Source organism: Notamacropus eugenii, chromosome 3, assembly GCF_028372415.1.
Source record: "Notamacropus eugenii isolate mMacEug1 chromosome 3, mMacEug1.pri_v2, whole genome shotgun sequence".
Taxonomy (NCBI): domain Eukaryota; kingdom Metazoa; phylum Chordata; class Mammalia; order Diprotodontia; family Macropodidae; genus Notamacropus; species Notamacropus eugenii.
In genome coordinates this window covers 21,770,231-21,783,636 of record NC_092874.1, presented here as the reverse complement: position 1 = coordinate 21,783,636, position 13,406 = coordinate 21,770,231, and the positions used below count along the sequence as shown (strand labels likewise).

Sequence of the window (13,406 nt, the reverse complement as noted above, 5' to 3'; positions counted from 1 at the left end):
CTTCCCCTGAGTAATAATAAAAATTAATAAAAGGGAATTAAATAAAAAAATTTTCATAACAGTATGAAAGAAAGGCAATCCTCTTTACTGAGTAGGTTGGAGTTCTCTTCCAGGATGGAGGTGTTCCTGGGTCAGGATGCTGACGTACTAAGGAAGGCAGCTGGGTAGGAAATGAAGACATGTCCACCATGTTTAGGGGAAAAACTATCCAGTGAAAGCATAGTGAGCTGAGCTTCTCCCATGCAAAAGACCTAATTTATTCCCTTGAAAGGCCATTGCCAACTTCCTGACGACCACATCTAATGAACTTTTCTCAGTGGTTTTTGTCTTGTTGTGTGTGGCCCTTATATTGGCAGTTTCTCACTGTTCGAACATGTTAACCCTTTACCTGGGTCACTGTAGAGATGTGCATTCTGCATAAATTGAGAAATTGGTGAGAGAGAGAAGAGATTGTATGTGTGTACAAGCACACCCCCCTACTCCCCTCTGGCCACTTCTGTTTACATATAAATAGACTTTGTACTCATAGAGGTATATACACACACATATACACACACACAGTCATATATGTATAAAGATCTTTTGTTGTCTCCAACATTTTATTAAAGGTTAACCATCATCCATCTACTTGGGCACCGTAAAATAAGGCATAAGTAGCACTGCCACTTGGGAGTCAGCAGCATCCTCTGGCTCTCCTAGGCCATAAAGAAGCCAAACCCTCAGGGAGCTGACAGAGTCTATCTTTTCGTTTGTCTCCCTGTTCAAAGCAGCCCCTACAGAACTTCTCTTGGGTCTCCTTGACAGTCACTTGGGAGGTATCAGCCCTCTCCAGCCTCCAGAGTGGACAACATGCTATCTATTTATCTTTCTTGGAGGTTTGCTGTGTGTAAGCTCTTTTATTAAGAGACTAAGGGTTAATTATTAACTGAACTTCAAAGACTTCTTTTTCTTTTACTTTATAATCATTTTCCAGCAATATTCCCCTGTACCCACCCCCCACACAATGAGCCTTCCTGATTGACCCAGCTTTGGAGCTCCCATGATTCTTGTTTTCTCAAACTTGCATTCTCACTGGGTATTGTGTGTGCTTCTTCCCCTTCTGAACCATTTTAAATCATTTTGAGTGACACCTAGCACTGGGCCTTGCACATAAATGAGATGGAACAGGCCAAGCCAAAGATTTAAAACCCAGTTGCAGAAGGGTTTCCTCACACCTTCCTTCTGTCCTTTTGTCTCCCCAACATCTCCTCACCTCTGGTTCTCCTTTTTATATCTTTTCCCTCCTTTTGTGTTTTGTTTCCTGATCTTACAAAAAGGATGTGATCAGAGTGGGGGGGTGGAGACCAGAGATTTTTTTTTTAATGTGTTAATAAATTCATGGGCATATCACAAAAGACCGTTACTTTTTAGCAGTAATTCTGGGTTATTCACTTTCTCTTTGAAATGAATGGCTTTAAAAAAAAAACAACAATTTTTCATTTTTGGTTCTGGAGGTGACAGTTTTTTGAGGCCTAAATTTGCACTGTTTGGGGATGGAGGTACTGGGAGACGCTACTACAGACTGTCAGTGGAGACACACGCCCTGAATATCATTAATGTTCCTGGTTTTCATGAGCTGTCTGTGACGTGTCATGTACTGTTTTCTTACAGTGCCTTTCTCTTCCAGGGCACCTTTGACGATTACCTGGAACTCTTCTTACAGTTTGGCTACGTGAGCCTTTTCTCATGTGTCTATCCGTTAGCAGCTGCCTTTGCCGTTCTGAACAACTTTACTGAAATTAATTCAGATGCCTTAAAAATGTGCAAGGTCTTCAAGCGTCCATTTGCAGAGCCTTCTGCCAGCATTGGTGTCTGGCAGGTAGTGGTTTTCTTTTTCTCTTTTAAATTTTCTGGTTTTTTTTTAAAGAGCGAAAACATAAGGGATCTGATTCTAGGCTTGTTTTTACTTTTAACTTGTTGCGTGGCCTTCATTGAATCACTTCACTTATCTGGGCCTCAGTTTTACCATCTGTCAGATGAGGGTATTGAAATACTTGATTTCTTATGTCCCTCTGAGTTGTAGAGTTCTGAGTTCTGGGGTCACAGCTGGTGTGTCTTCAGTGTACTTATAATTCTGTCCAAAACTTCCTCTTGGGCTTTAATGGTCAGAGCACTGTCTCCTCAGCCTGGGCCATGGGTGTAAGGCAGTATTTCCCCAACAACAGAGCAGCTTGTTTGTGGAACACTTCTCCCCCCTGGGATGAGCCAGGGCCGCTGAGCTAAGAGATGGATGAGATTACAGGGGCATCCTGGACCCAAGAAAGGATATTTATACCTTTGGAGATTTATAACACCTTGCCTGCAGTGTTCCAGACAAGATAAACTCAGATCTTTAGCGTCCATAGGCACACATTACTCAGGAATGCAGAGAGAAAGGCAGGCAGGATCCAGAGATCCCCATACTGTGCCATTCCAGAGAAGGAAGTGTGTGTCTACGGGCAGCGCTGCTCCCTCCCTCCCACCAAGATAAGGGCATTGTCTATAGCTGCCCTTTTCTGCCCCCGCTGTCTACTTTGTAACTTGGCTGCCCTGGTCTTCCTTAATATGTCAGAAGCCAAGGTGGCTGACTTTAAGGGATTCCATAAAAGGGTCAGATTTTGTAAAGGATTCCTTAAGTTTAGAAAATGTCCAAAACTGGCCAGTGGGAGAAGATGTTGAGTAACTGTTGAATTCAGTCACCCACTTGGCCTTCTTTAAAGGTTCTGTTTGCTACTAGTGATGATAGAGTGCCTGGGTACTGAGCAGTGCTCTCCAGGGAGCACCCACAGAGTGCTCAGAGGCTTAGAATCTGATTGGTGCTCACAACCTTGTTGTCCTTAGAGCTAATTGCCTTTTTATATGGAGAAGAGCTAAACCAGATGCAGTATGCAACCTGTGAAAGAGCTTATGATACATCAGTGGTGGAGGGGAGGAGTGAAGGCAGGTAGTTTCAGAAAATAGTTATTTTTCATAATATATGCCCTGGATGTTATTATGTGATGGATTTGTTATTGTTATTTGAAAATAAATATTTACAAAATTTAAATACTTTTCAATTTTAGTTTCTTATATGGTAAATATCAGTAGATACAGCTCACATAAACCATATGGGGTCCTCATTAACTTTGAAGAGTGTCCTGAGTCTGGAAAGTTTGAGATCCGCTGATATAGAAAAAAGCGTTTTTTAAAAAATTTAGTCTTTGGAGCTAAGGAAGAATTTTCCTGTAGCTCTCCTCTGTCCCCATGTCATAGCAAGAAAAGAGGAAGAAAAGGAGGGTTCGGAGCAAGCTGAGACATTTGTCAATCACACGGCCTTTTGTTCTTTTTAGTTGGCTTTTGAGACCATGAGTGTTATAGCAGTGGTGACCAACTGTGCGCTGATTGGAATGTCTCCACAATTAAATGCAGTTTTCCCAGATTCAAAAACAGACCTTATTTTGATGGTGGTGGCTGTGGAGGTAAGTGGAAATTCTAACTGTGTTGGTGGTGATGGTGATGACAGTGATGGAATCTGCCTGCCTGTCTGGCACTGGTAGTCTGGTGTCACTTGAATTTACATATAAGAAAACACAGGGACACAGTTAAAGGACTAAGGAAAGTAGGTCTCTGGCCCTCTCCCAGTAATTTAAAAAATAGTCACCAAGTCAGAGAAAAGCAGAGATGAGGCCTCATTACTAATGAAGAGATCAAAGCTGAATGAATGGGTGGCTGTGAAAATGATTTGTGAGTCTCTGTATATATGTACATATGTTTAGTAAGTGGGAGTCCATGCTAAGGGAAAGTCATTTCTAATTTCAGAATAAAACTTACCTAATGATTTGATTTGATGATTTTATTTTCAGCAAACAGGTTACTGAATAAATACCTTTTGATTTATTTTTCAGTTCTCAGCTGTTACAGACAGGGACATTTCATTTCTGTGCTTTATAATATCATGTACATGAAGTGAAAGCAGTATTATAGTTTAATGAAAGTGATGAATTTAAACATTTATCTTTCCTTTGGGTCGTAATTCTCTGAGCTGCCAGTCCCAAGCCGGGGTGAAGTGTTTAGCCTTGTGTTAATATTCTAGCTTCATTGTGAAAAGTCTTTCTGGTCAGCTTGGACGCTTTGCCCTCCATATTGCTGGCTTTAAATACGACATTGCGTCCCTGCACAGATCCCAGCTTTCACGTCTGCTCCTTTGTGCTTGACAAGCAGCGGGGCTTCCGTGTGTGTGTGTGTGTGTGTGTGTGTGTGTGTGTGTGTGTGTGTGTGTGTGTGTGTGTGTGTGTGTGTGTGTGTGTGTGTGTGTCCCTCCCTGGCACCAAGGAGGTGTGTATATACCAGCAGGGCTCAGCTTGACCAGGCCAATGAGGCCAAAATGTATGTGCATGCGCTAACTTTAGGGAGTTGACTCTTGCTATTCTCCTTCTGGTAAAGATCCTAGGGCTTTTCTCCTCCCACCAAAGGAGACCTCTGGGGTTTGGTCAGTATGACTCTTCTTTGTAGCTTATTTCTTCTTGCCTGGCCTTAATCACTTTAAATGGGCGTTGCCTCAGACAGACTGAGATTTGGGAAAGACCAGATCTTCCACTACACCTTGGGCCATCCCCAGTCATCCTGATCCATATCTGGCCACGGCATCCAGATGACTCCAGAGAAGAAAGTGAGGCTGATGACTTTGCACAGCCCCCCTCACTTCGATCCAATTAACTTGCAAGTCCAGATATCACTTTCCTGATGAGAATGAAGGACAAAACACAAGATGTATTTTCAGTGGTTTATACTCCAGGAAGCACCTTTGGCTTGGACTTAGAGGAGCCTTCTTCCCACCTCTTCCTGAAGTTTAGTAAGTCAGGTTCATATCTTACTTCTAAGGGTCTCTCTTGTTTGCATCTGTCTTAAGATAAAATGCTTGAATTAGTTTGAATTAAAGAGGATTGCTGAAGTAGCCACTACAAAGGGTCTTTCAATCCAGCCACCACTCCAGAGTGTCCCTGAGGGGGTGTGGGAACAGGGTTTAAATACATTTCCACCGTACAGGAGTCTCTAGGATGGCACAGCCTCAGGGAAGCTGTTTTGCATAATAATCTACTAGTCCATAGAGAAGGCTGGGGAGGAGGGGAACTTCCGTAGCTTCTTTAGACCTCTTTTCACTGGTTCCAATTGCCCTCAGGTAATTCATAGTTCTGAGAACTGGTGTGGTCTGCTACTTGTCTGCTGCATTCTACAACAGCCAAACCAGATAGTCTATGTGGGTGTAAAGGTGACCGGTTTCCAAGATTAAGTAACAAGGTTCCTGAGGATGGGGAACCTGGGCTCCGATTCCAACCTGGAGGTCCTGGAGCAAGTCACTTGAGCTCCTTGGCCTCACTTTCCCCTTCTGTTCAGTGAGAAGTAAACAACTCTATGATCGCCCAAGTTCCTTCTGGCTCTAGCTCTGGGATTCTGCCGTCCATAGAGGACCTTGGGCCTGGGTCAGCTGCCCACTCCTCTACCCCCAAAATAAACCAACCCTTCAGCAAATCAACGCACACTTTTCCCCTCTGCTATACCTCCACTTTAAGTCTTTTGTGCTGTGACACAGAGTCCTGAGGCCGGGTGGGTGGGAGACAAGAAAGCTGGGGCTCAGGACTTTGCTCTGACACACACACTGACTGTCGCCTCCTGGGGCTGGGCCCCGAACCCCCACCCCACCCCCAGGGCTTTTACTCCAGCCGAGCCACTGGGCTTGGCAAATCACTTTCCTCTTTTATAAAATGGACTGGGTAGATTAGATGATGCCAGAAGTGCCTTCTCCTGGCTTAAAAGTCCAGTGAATAGTACGCTAATAATAAGGTGATAAATTGAATTTGCATTTGAATTCAGAGGAGTTGGTGGTGTTGAGTGTTATCCTCTAGAAAGGAAAAGTGGAGTTCTGGGAATGGGGTTGGCCTCTGGTGCTCTCCTAGTCATCCAAACCCCAGAACTTAACCTCTGAGAGACTCAGTTTGCTTACCTGTAAAATGGAGCTAATAATACTTACTGATATTACCTAGCTTAAGGGGACCCCTGAGGCTTAGGTGAGAGGGGATTTCTGTATCTAATCTATATCTTTTTCTATCTGTGTGTGTCTGTGTACATATGTACATACCTACATACATTTTTATACGAGAGATTCGCTAACTTTAATGTCATATATAAATATCAGTGACTATAATTATGGTCTACATTTCTCTTTCACAGTATTCTGCTCACTGACAATACCTGGCACAAGTATTTTATTCTGTCTTTTCATTGAGATTAGCCCTGATCTTCATACCACTTCCCCGTCATCCTGAACCGCAGAAAGCCAAGGTTTCTGATTGTTCTGTGGTGCTTGTTTCCAGCCCTGTTGCCATGGAAGCGAGTGATCGATGAATCAGTCGAAATGGGCCACGTTATTTCAAATAATCAGTTTCAATGTGTAGTAAAGAATGATTTAAGCATCTGCTTTCTTCACAAGATCTCCCTTCCCAGTGCAGTGGGGGCTCCCTGCCCAGCTACGGAGTGCAGCCCCATCATCACTTAGATAAGAGAGAAAACGTTCCTCTGCCCAGCGTCCTTTTAGAGCATCTAATGTAAAACTGAGCTAATGGAAAGAAAAAAGCAGACGCTAACTCGCCAAGAAAAGTCACCTTCCAGGTCGTTGGGGGCATCAGGGAAATGTTCTCTTTCTATAAAATATTGACATTGTTTCTGCCTTGACATGTGAGTACATACTTGAGTATGTAAAAACGTACCTGTGCCCCTGAGGTTCATTTCTTTCCCTTTCTAAAAAAGTTTTTTGGAAGAGAGAAGCAAGGCAGTTGGGGTTAAGTGACTTGTCCAAGGTCACACAGCTAGTAAGTGTCAGGTATCTGAGGCCAGATTTGAGCTCAGGTCCTCCTGACTCCAGGGCTGGTGCTCTATTTACTGCACCACCTATCTGCCCCAGTTCATTTCTGGGACTCAACTTTTGTGCCTTTTGAGAGCTCGTTCCCTCCAGCCTCAGTCTTGGCTGCCCTAAGATTTTATGGTTTGATTCAGCCAGGACCTTGGCCCTCACTTTCTCCATCTGTACAGGTAGCTCAGTGTGTGTAGACATATTGTATCTTATTCACGCTGCAGCTGGATGTCATGGATAGTCAGGAAGACCTGAGTTCAAGGTCTACTCCTGACACTGACTTGCCTTGCCTGGTGACCATAGTCACTTAACCAGCCAAGTTCTGAGACTTGCGGAGCTGGGCCACGACAAGGGGATTTCCACATGGGAGAGCTCCCTCTACTGATGCAAGCCTAGGGCCAGACCAAACAATAAAATCTATATGGTGGGGAGAATTCAGTTCAGCATGTTTTCCCTTCCTACTGACTCTTCAATGCAACAAACATCTGTAGTGCACCTGCTGTATACAGGGCACCACAATAGACAAACAGGCTTTGCTCCAACGTGGCTTGCCTTCTTGTAGGGCAGGCAGGACCTCTTGGCTTCTGAATGTCACAGTCCTCTTGGCATTGTGGACAAGTCAACCTGTGCCCTCTCCTTAGAGCAGTGCTTTACTCCGTGCATCCATCACTGAAGGAAATGCTACATTTTGATTAGATTGGAGATTCTTCAACTTTCTGGTGTCACTGCCGCTTTGGGTGGTCAGTCTGGTAAAGCCTTTGTATCCTCCAAAATAATATTTTTAAGTGCACAAAAATCAAATTTGTAGAAAAAGAAAACCAATTCAATTGAAATGCAGTTATAAAAATTAAAAAGCAACAAAAACAAGTTCAGGGGCCCCTGACTATCTAGGGAGATATGTCATTCTGAACACAGCTAAGTATAAGGTAACTTGAGAAAGAAGAAAGTACTAATGAAGGAATCCACACAAACACACCTCCATTTGTGTCAGAAGTGCCCTGAGTCACCCCCTTTTGGAAGCTAGGGGCTGTGTTTGTGTAAGGCTTCGTCCTGTACATTTATTACTGATTCTTTAAATAAAATGTTCTGCTTTGATTGGGGCCATTATATTTTAATTTTGCAGTCCTGTAATCCATGTCCAGGATCTAGGCTCTGAGTCCAAACTGGAGATAAAATTTTACACAATAAAGCTTGAGGATCTAGTAAACAGAATCCTCATTCTTCCACATAGGTGTGTATGGGAGCTCATCTACCTCCTGTCTTTCCCTTTGGCCTCCAGAATTCCATTTTCCCCTTCATGTTTCCCTTCCCCCTTCCCTGTGACCTCCGAGACTGTGGTCCTCTCATCTGCTGGAGTGAACCTTTTCTATCTCCTTTGTGGTTCATGTTCTTCCTTTCCCCCCTTAAATGGGCCCATTTCTTGTCTGTCTCTGCACTTTCTCCACATCCTTTCTATGATCACCTCCTTGTGCAAGTCTGCCCCACTGACTCCGTGTGATCCCCCTCTGGTCCTGCCTTTCGAAATGCGAGGCAGAATCCCGGAATGGACAGAGTGTGAACTTGGACTCTGGAATCCACCCCACAGACTTAGTAGCTGTGTCATCCTGGGTCTCAATTTCCTCATCTGTAAAATTAGGATGATAATATCCTGCAAGTGGTACCTCATTCCCCAGGTGGCCACCTTAAAGCACCATGTAAGTGGGAGCTATTGCTGTGATTGCTATAAAATTTAAATTCATCCTATGTGAAAGTGAACTTTACTTCAGACCTATCTCTTGAAGTTTTACATTCCTGGTAATGGTATCACCATTTTCTAGCCTCAAAACCTCTGAGTCTTCTCTGGCTCTTCCTTTTCCATCAGTGTTTCCCTTGTTTCATAAACCCCAGGGGCTCCTGATGCCAGTTTGATCAAATGGAGACTCCTGTTTTTGGTCTTTGAACCCTTCCTAGCCTGGGCCTTCCTTCCTTGTCCAGGCAGGCTATCCTGCTCACTGCTCCTCCTCCAGAACATTCTCTCTCCATTTTGGGCCTCTTCCCTGGTTGTGCCAGGGCTCTATCCTTTCCTAGGGCCCACAGCCTCCCTGCTTCTCTTCTAACGGCCTGAAATTTAGTCTGTCCATACTTATATTTATACATTAAGATGTAAGCTTGAGAACAAAGGTTGTATCCTGTTTTGTCTTTGTATGCCCAGGTGCTTACTGGGTTAGCATGATGCAGGTGGGCAGGCTGAGATGGTTTGTCTTTGGGTTATAGGAGCCTGTAGAATGCATTACATAAAAATAGGTGCTTAGTCCATGTTTGTTGGGCCTAACTGGTTCAGATAGTTTCCTTTTAAAAATGTACCTTTAACCCTCAACAAAACTGGGAACTTGAAGGTCAAAGAAGTAGAAGGATGTAACTAGAAAGGTCACAAAATAGGGCCTATTTGCCAGGCTCAGGGCAGTAGAATGATTTAATCTAGGGAGGAGACAGATGACTTTGGAAGAATCTTAAGGAGACCAAAGGTCCCTGTGTGCCCTCATTGTGCTAGCCTCTGCAGAGGGCCTATGGGATCACTGTCACTGCTCCTTCTTCTCCTCTGTAAAAACTGAGGGGAAGGGGAAGACCCATTCAAGGCCTCTATGTGCTACCCATAATGTCTGAAAAATTTTAGCTTCCATCTAGGGGAGAGGGATGAGCACGCAGTCTGGGAGGTGGGAAGGCAGTGGCCCTAGAGAGGAGGGCTTGGCTGCAGGACACACTACTGTGGGGGACCCACCAGGACTCGCCAACTGACTGGGTGTGAGAGGATGAAGACGGGACTTCCTGCTTATCTCGGTTCTGGAATTGGCTTTCACTCGCTCCTCCAGCAATGATATCTCATTTTTTGTACTTTAGGTGGGTCTCATAAAGATGAGACAGTACTGTCATATTACACATGTTGTAATAGAAATGAGACAGTGCCGGGTATATTTTTTTTAATTAAAAAAATTACTGATACATTTTGTTTTGGCTGAGTGAATACTTCCCAATCCATAGCCATACGTACACATGTTTACCTGCAGAAAGGAGGTATGTCTCCTGCTTTCTCTGTGCTACCAGGTTCAGGGTTTGGCTGCCATGTTGTCCTCCTGACACACGAATAACCTTTTTGGGGCCAGATGGTTATGTGTGCACCTACATCCATCCACATTCTTTTAAATGCTGCTTGAAAACAGGTTTGGTTCTCTTTGAATTTGTGAAATTAAAGGCTCTGGTACTTTTCCTTCCATCTTCTTTCTGGTGAGAAAGTTCAATAATAAATGAAATGCACTTCAAGTTCTCTTCACGCCTAGATGTATGTGCATGGCTTCTGTTAGTATGAGGTGAAACTTAATAAAAATGTCAGGAAAAGAATAAGACCGATTGTGGGCACTCTCGCCTTCAATTCTGCCTGTAGGCTGGAAGTATTAATCTTAGTTTGATTTGGGTGGGAAACAGTTATATGAAGAGTGATCAGATGTTCTCTTTTTAAAGCTTTGCTCCCCATTCTGAACAATTTGTTCTCTGTCCCAGAAAGTCTCTTATGGCATTTTTTGAGGCTTATGACAGGATCAGAAAGAAACCATCCCATTGAACAGTGGTGCTGTCCAGTAGGGAACATGGGCCTTCTGAGTGGTGATGGCTTGCTGGATCAAGGGTTCACTGAGACTCAGTTTCCTCATCCGTAAGATGGTGTTCCATTCATTGACCCCTTAGGGCCCTTCCAACTCCAGATCCTACGACCCTGGTACCTGATGAAGGTCACAACAGGGAGGCAAGATTGGGGTTATATATTCCTAGAATCAAAGGAATTCTTCTTCTTGTATTACTCCTCTCCCTCAGAAATGAGGGAATATTTAAGCGTATTACTGCTGATTTGGATATTTCCTTTTATCATGGGCTTTTATTCTGTGTTACACTGCTATGGGCCTTGAAATATAAAATTTCTTATCCTCATCCCCCGTTACAGCTGCCTGAGGGATGGCCTACCTCTCCCCGCTGGAGCTGATGAGATTATCCTCCGCTGGCGTGCTTTGCCTTAAGATCTCTCCTCTCACGCCTGCATTCCTACCCTGACCCACGTCATGCCGAACAGCAACATGTTCCCCCTTTCCGCTATGACCACGTTTAAATGTTTACCATTCACCATTTTGTTTCGAACAGGGTTTCAGTTAGTGAATCCTGGATTCAAATCCTGCTTTACCATTTATAAGTTGTCTCCAGAACAAGCTTGTCTTTTCTTTTTTTTAATTTCTAAGTTTCCTCATCTGTACAATGGGATAATTATAATACCTATAGCATGTACCTCCCTGAGTTATGAGGAACACATGAGACAATGTTTGTAAAGTGCTTTGTAAACCTTAAAGTGTGTGTGTGTGTGTGTGTGTACATATCTGTTGTGGCTGTTCCCAAACTTGGAAGTTTTTGTGTCAAAATGAAACTCATAGAAAGCGTTAAAAAATTCTTTTCTTCCCCATCCCTACAGCAAATAAATAACTATTCTATTCTAACCTTCAGTTTCTCCAAGATAGGCATCATCTGTGTTTATCATTGTGACCCCAAATGGAATGTTTACTCAGTAAAGTAGAAAAATGCAGTTATGGGGCTCAGCCCCACCTAAGTATGTAAAGTCAGTCTGCAGTTTCAGTCATGCAGCATGTTAAAGGTTAATCAAAGCCCCTGGGATTTAATGACCATATTGTTTCTATTTATGCCACTCAGGTTCATACAAAAAAGTTCCTTTAATATGAAGAAGCTGACTCTTAGTATTTTTACATTAAAAATGATGCCTTAGCCCAATTTGTTTCTTATGTAAGAAATGATAATGTCATGAATTTTTTTAAAAATTGACGTTCTCAGAGCATTCCGTGTTTTACATATTCAGTCGCAGCCTCTAGAAATTAAAAATGTAAAGATTAGTCTTCCTGAGTCTGATAATTTGCAGAATATTAAAGTAGAAGTTTTCTTAATTCCATAAATCCGTATAAAATAATCCATAAATCCATATAAAAAAGTAAATTCTCATGCTGACATTTGAGCATCTTGATGAGAAAAGCACTCAGTTTAAGCTTTGATTTTAGAACACTTTTGCTTGATTTCTCTAGGCAGGTTGAAAAAGTAGAGGAAATGCATTTCTGTCCTTTGAATTTCTATTAATAAATAAAAGAATGTTTAAGGATGGGGGTAGAAAGCTGTTGACTTTGTGTGTTTCTAGAATAATTGCAAATTTGGGAGAGATTTGGTATCTAGAATAATTAATTTGAAGACTTTTCTTAATACTGTCACTGTCACTGTCCCTGTTCTTCTCCAGTGTGACCAGTGATCTCTTAACTGCCCAATCCAGTGGAATTCTTCTTGGCCTTCTTCTTTCTTGGTCTCTGCTGCTTCTACCATCTACCACACTGACTCCTAGACACTTGGTTTTTTCTTTGACTTTTGGGAAGTGGTTCTCTTGGCCCCTTTTTTAGATTCCCTCTATCATATTCCAAGTAAGTGTAGACATTTCCCACAGTTCTGTCCTTGGTGGTCTCATCAGCTTCCATCATTCAATGGTTATCTCTAAGCAGGTACCTCCCAAATCTATATATACCCAGCTCAAATCTTTCTCCTGAATTCCAGTCCTCTTTTACCAGATGATTGCTAGACATCTCTACCTTAAGGTGTCCTGTAGGCAGATGAAACTCAACCTGTCCAAAATGGTAGAATCAGTAGACTATAGACTTCATTGTATTTCCCCCACAACCACCCCTCCTTTGTTCCCATCAGTCCAGAAACATTTCCATCCTTCCTGGATTTGCAACTGTGGGATCCTCTTTGATGCTTCACTTTTCCATATTCAATCAGTTGCCAAATCTTATTGATTCTACTTCTACTTTGTTATTGTTAGCTGTTTCAGTTGTGTTTGACTCTTCATGACCCCATTTGGGGTTTTCTTGGCAAAGATACTGGAGTGGTTTGTTATTTCCTTCTCCAGCTCATTTTTGCATATGAGGTAAACAGGGTTAAATCACTTCCCCAGGATCATACAGCTAGTAAATGTCTGAGGCTGGATTTGAACTCAGCTCTTCTGACTCTAGACCCAGCATTCTGTCCACTGCACCACCTAACTGCCCCCTCTACCTCTACAGTATCTTTTGATTCTCTCATACAATCTTTGTCTTAGTTCAGGCCCTCATCATCTTTTACTGGGTCTGCTTTAATAGCATTTGTCTTCCTCTGCTCCACTGGGTCTGAATCTTGCCCTGTATCATAGACCCATTCTCAGAAAAGTATTTTCAAATGCATAAAACAAAATGCTTGAGGTATAAAGTACATTCTATTGATATACAGTTTATATATATATATACATATATATGCGCGTGTATGTATATATATATATATGTAAAAATAATTCCTTTATTTTCTTTCCTTTCCGTTCCTTTTTTCCACGTGACTGCCAAACGGCTACTTCCATGACTAACAAGCAGTAGAGTCAGAATTTGAAGCCAGCTCCTGTGATACC

The 13,406-nt window shown here is 42.7% G+C and overlaps 1 protein-coding gene across 6 annotated transcripts in view; it reads left to right on the top strand.

Moving 5' to 3' along the window:
* ANO10 (anoctamin 10) overlaps window positions 1-13,406 on the top strand; it is a 219,101-nt gene that overhangs the window by 32,968 nt on the left and 172,727 nt on the right. For all 6 annotated transcript variants that reach the window (XM_072651086.1, XM_072651085.1, XM_072651084.1 and 3 more), the window contains exons 10-11: window positions 1,667-1,858; window positions 3,348-3,476. In XM_072651086.1, the coding sequence (XP_072507187.1) occupies window positions 1,667-1,858; window positions 3,348-3,476 (321 nt within the window). The remainder of the gene's footprint in view (window positions 1-1,666; window positions 1,859-3,347; window positions 3,477-13,406) is intronic.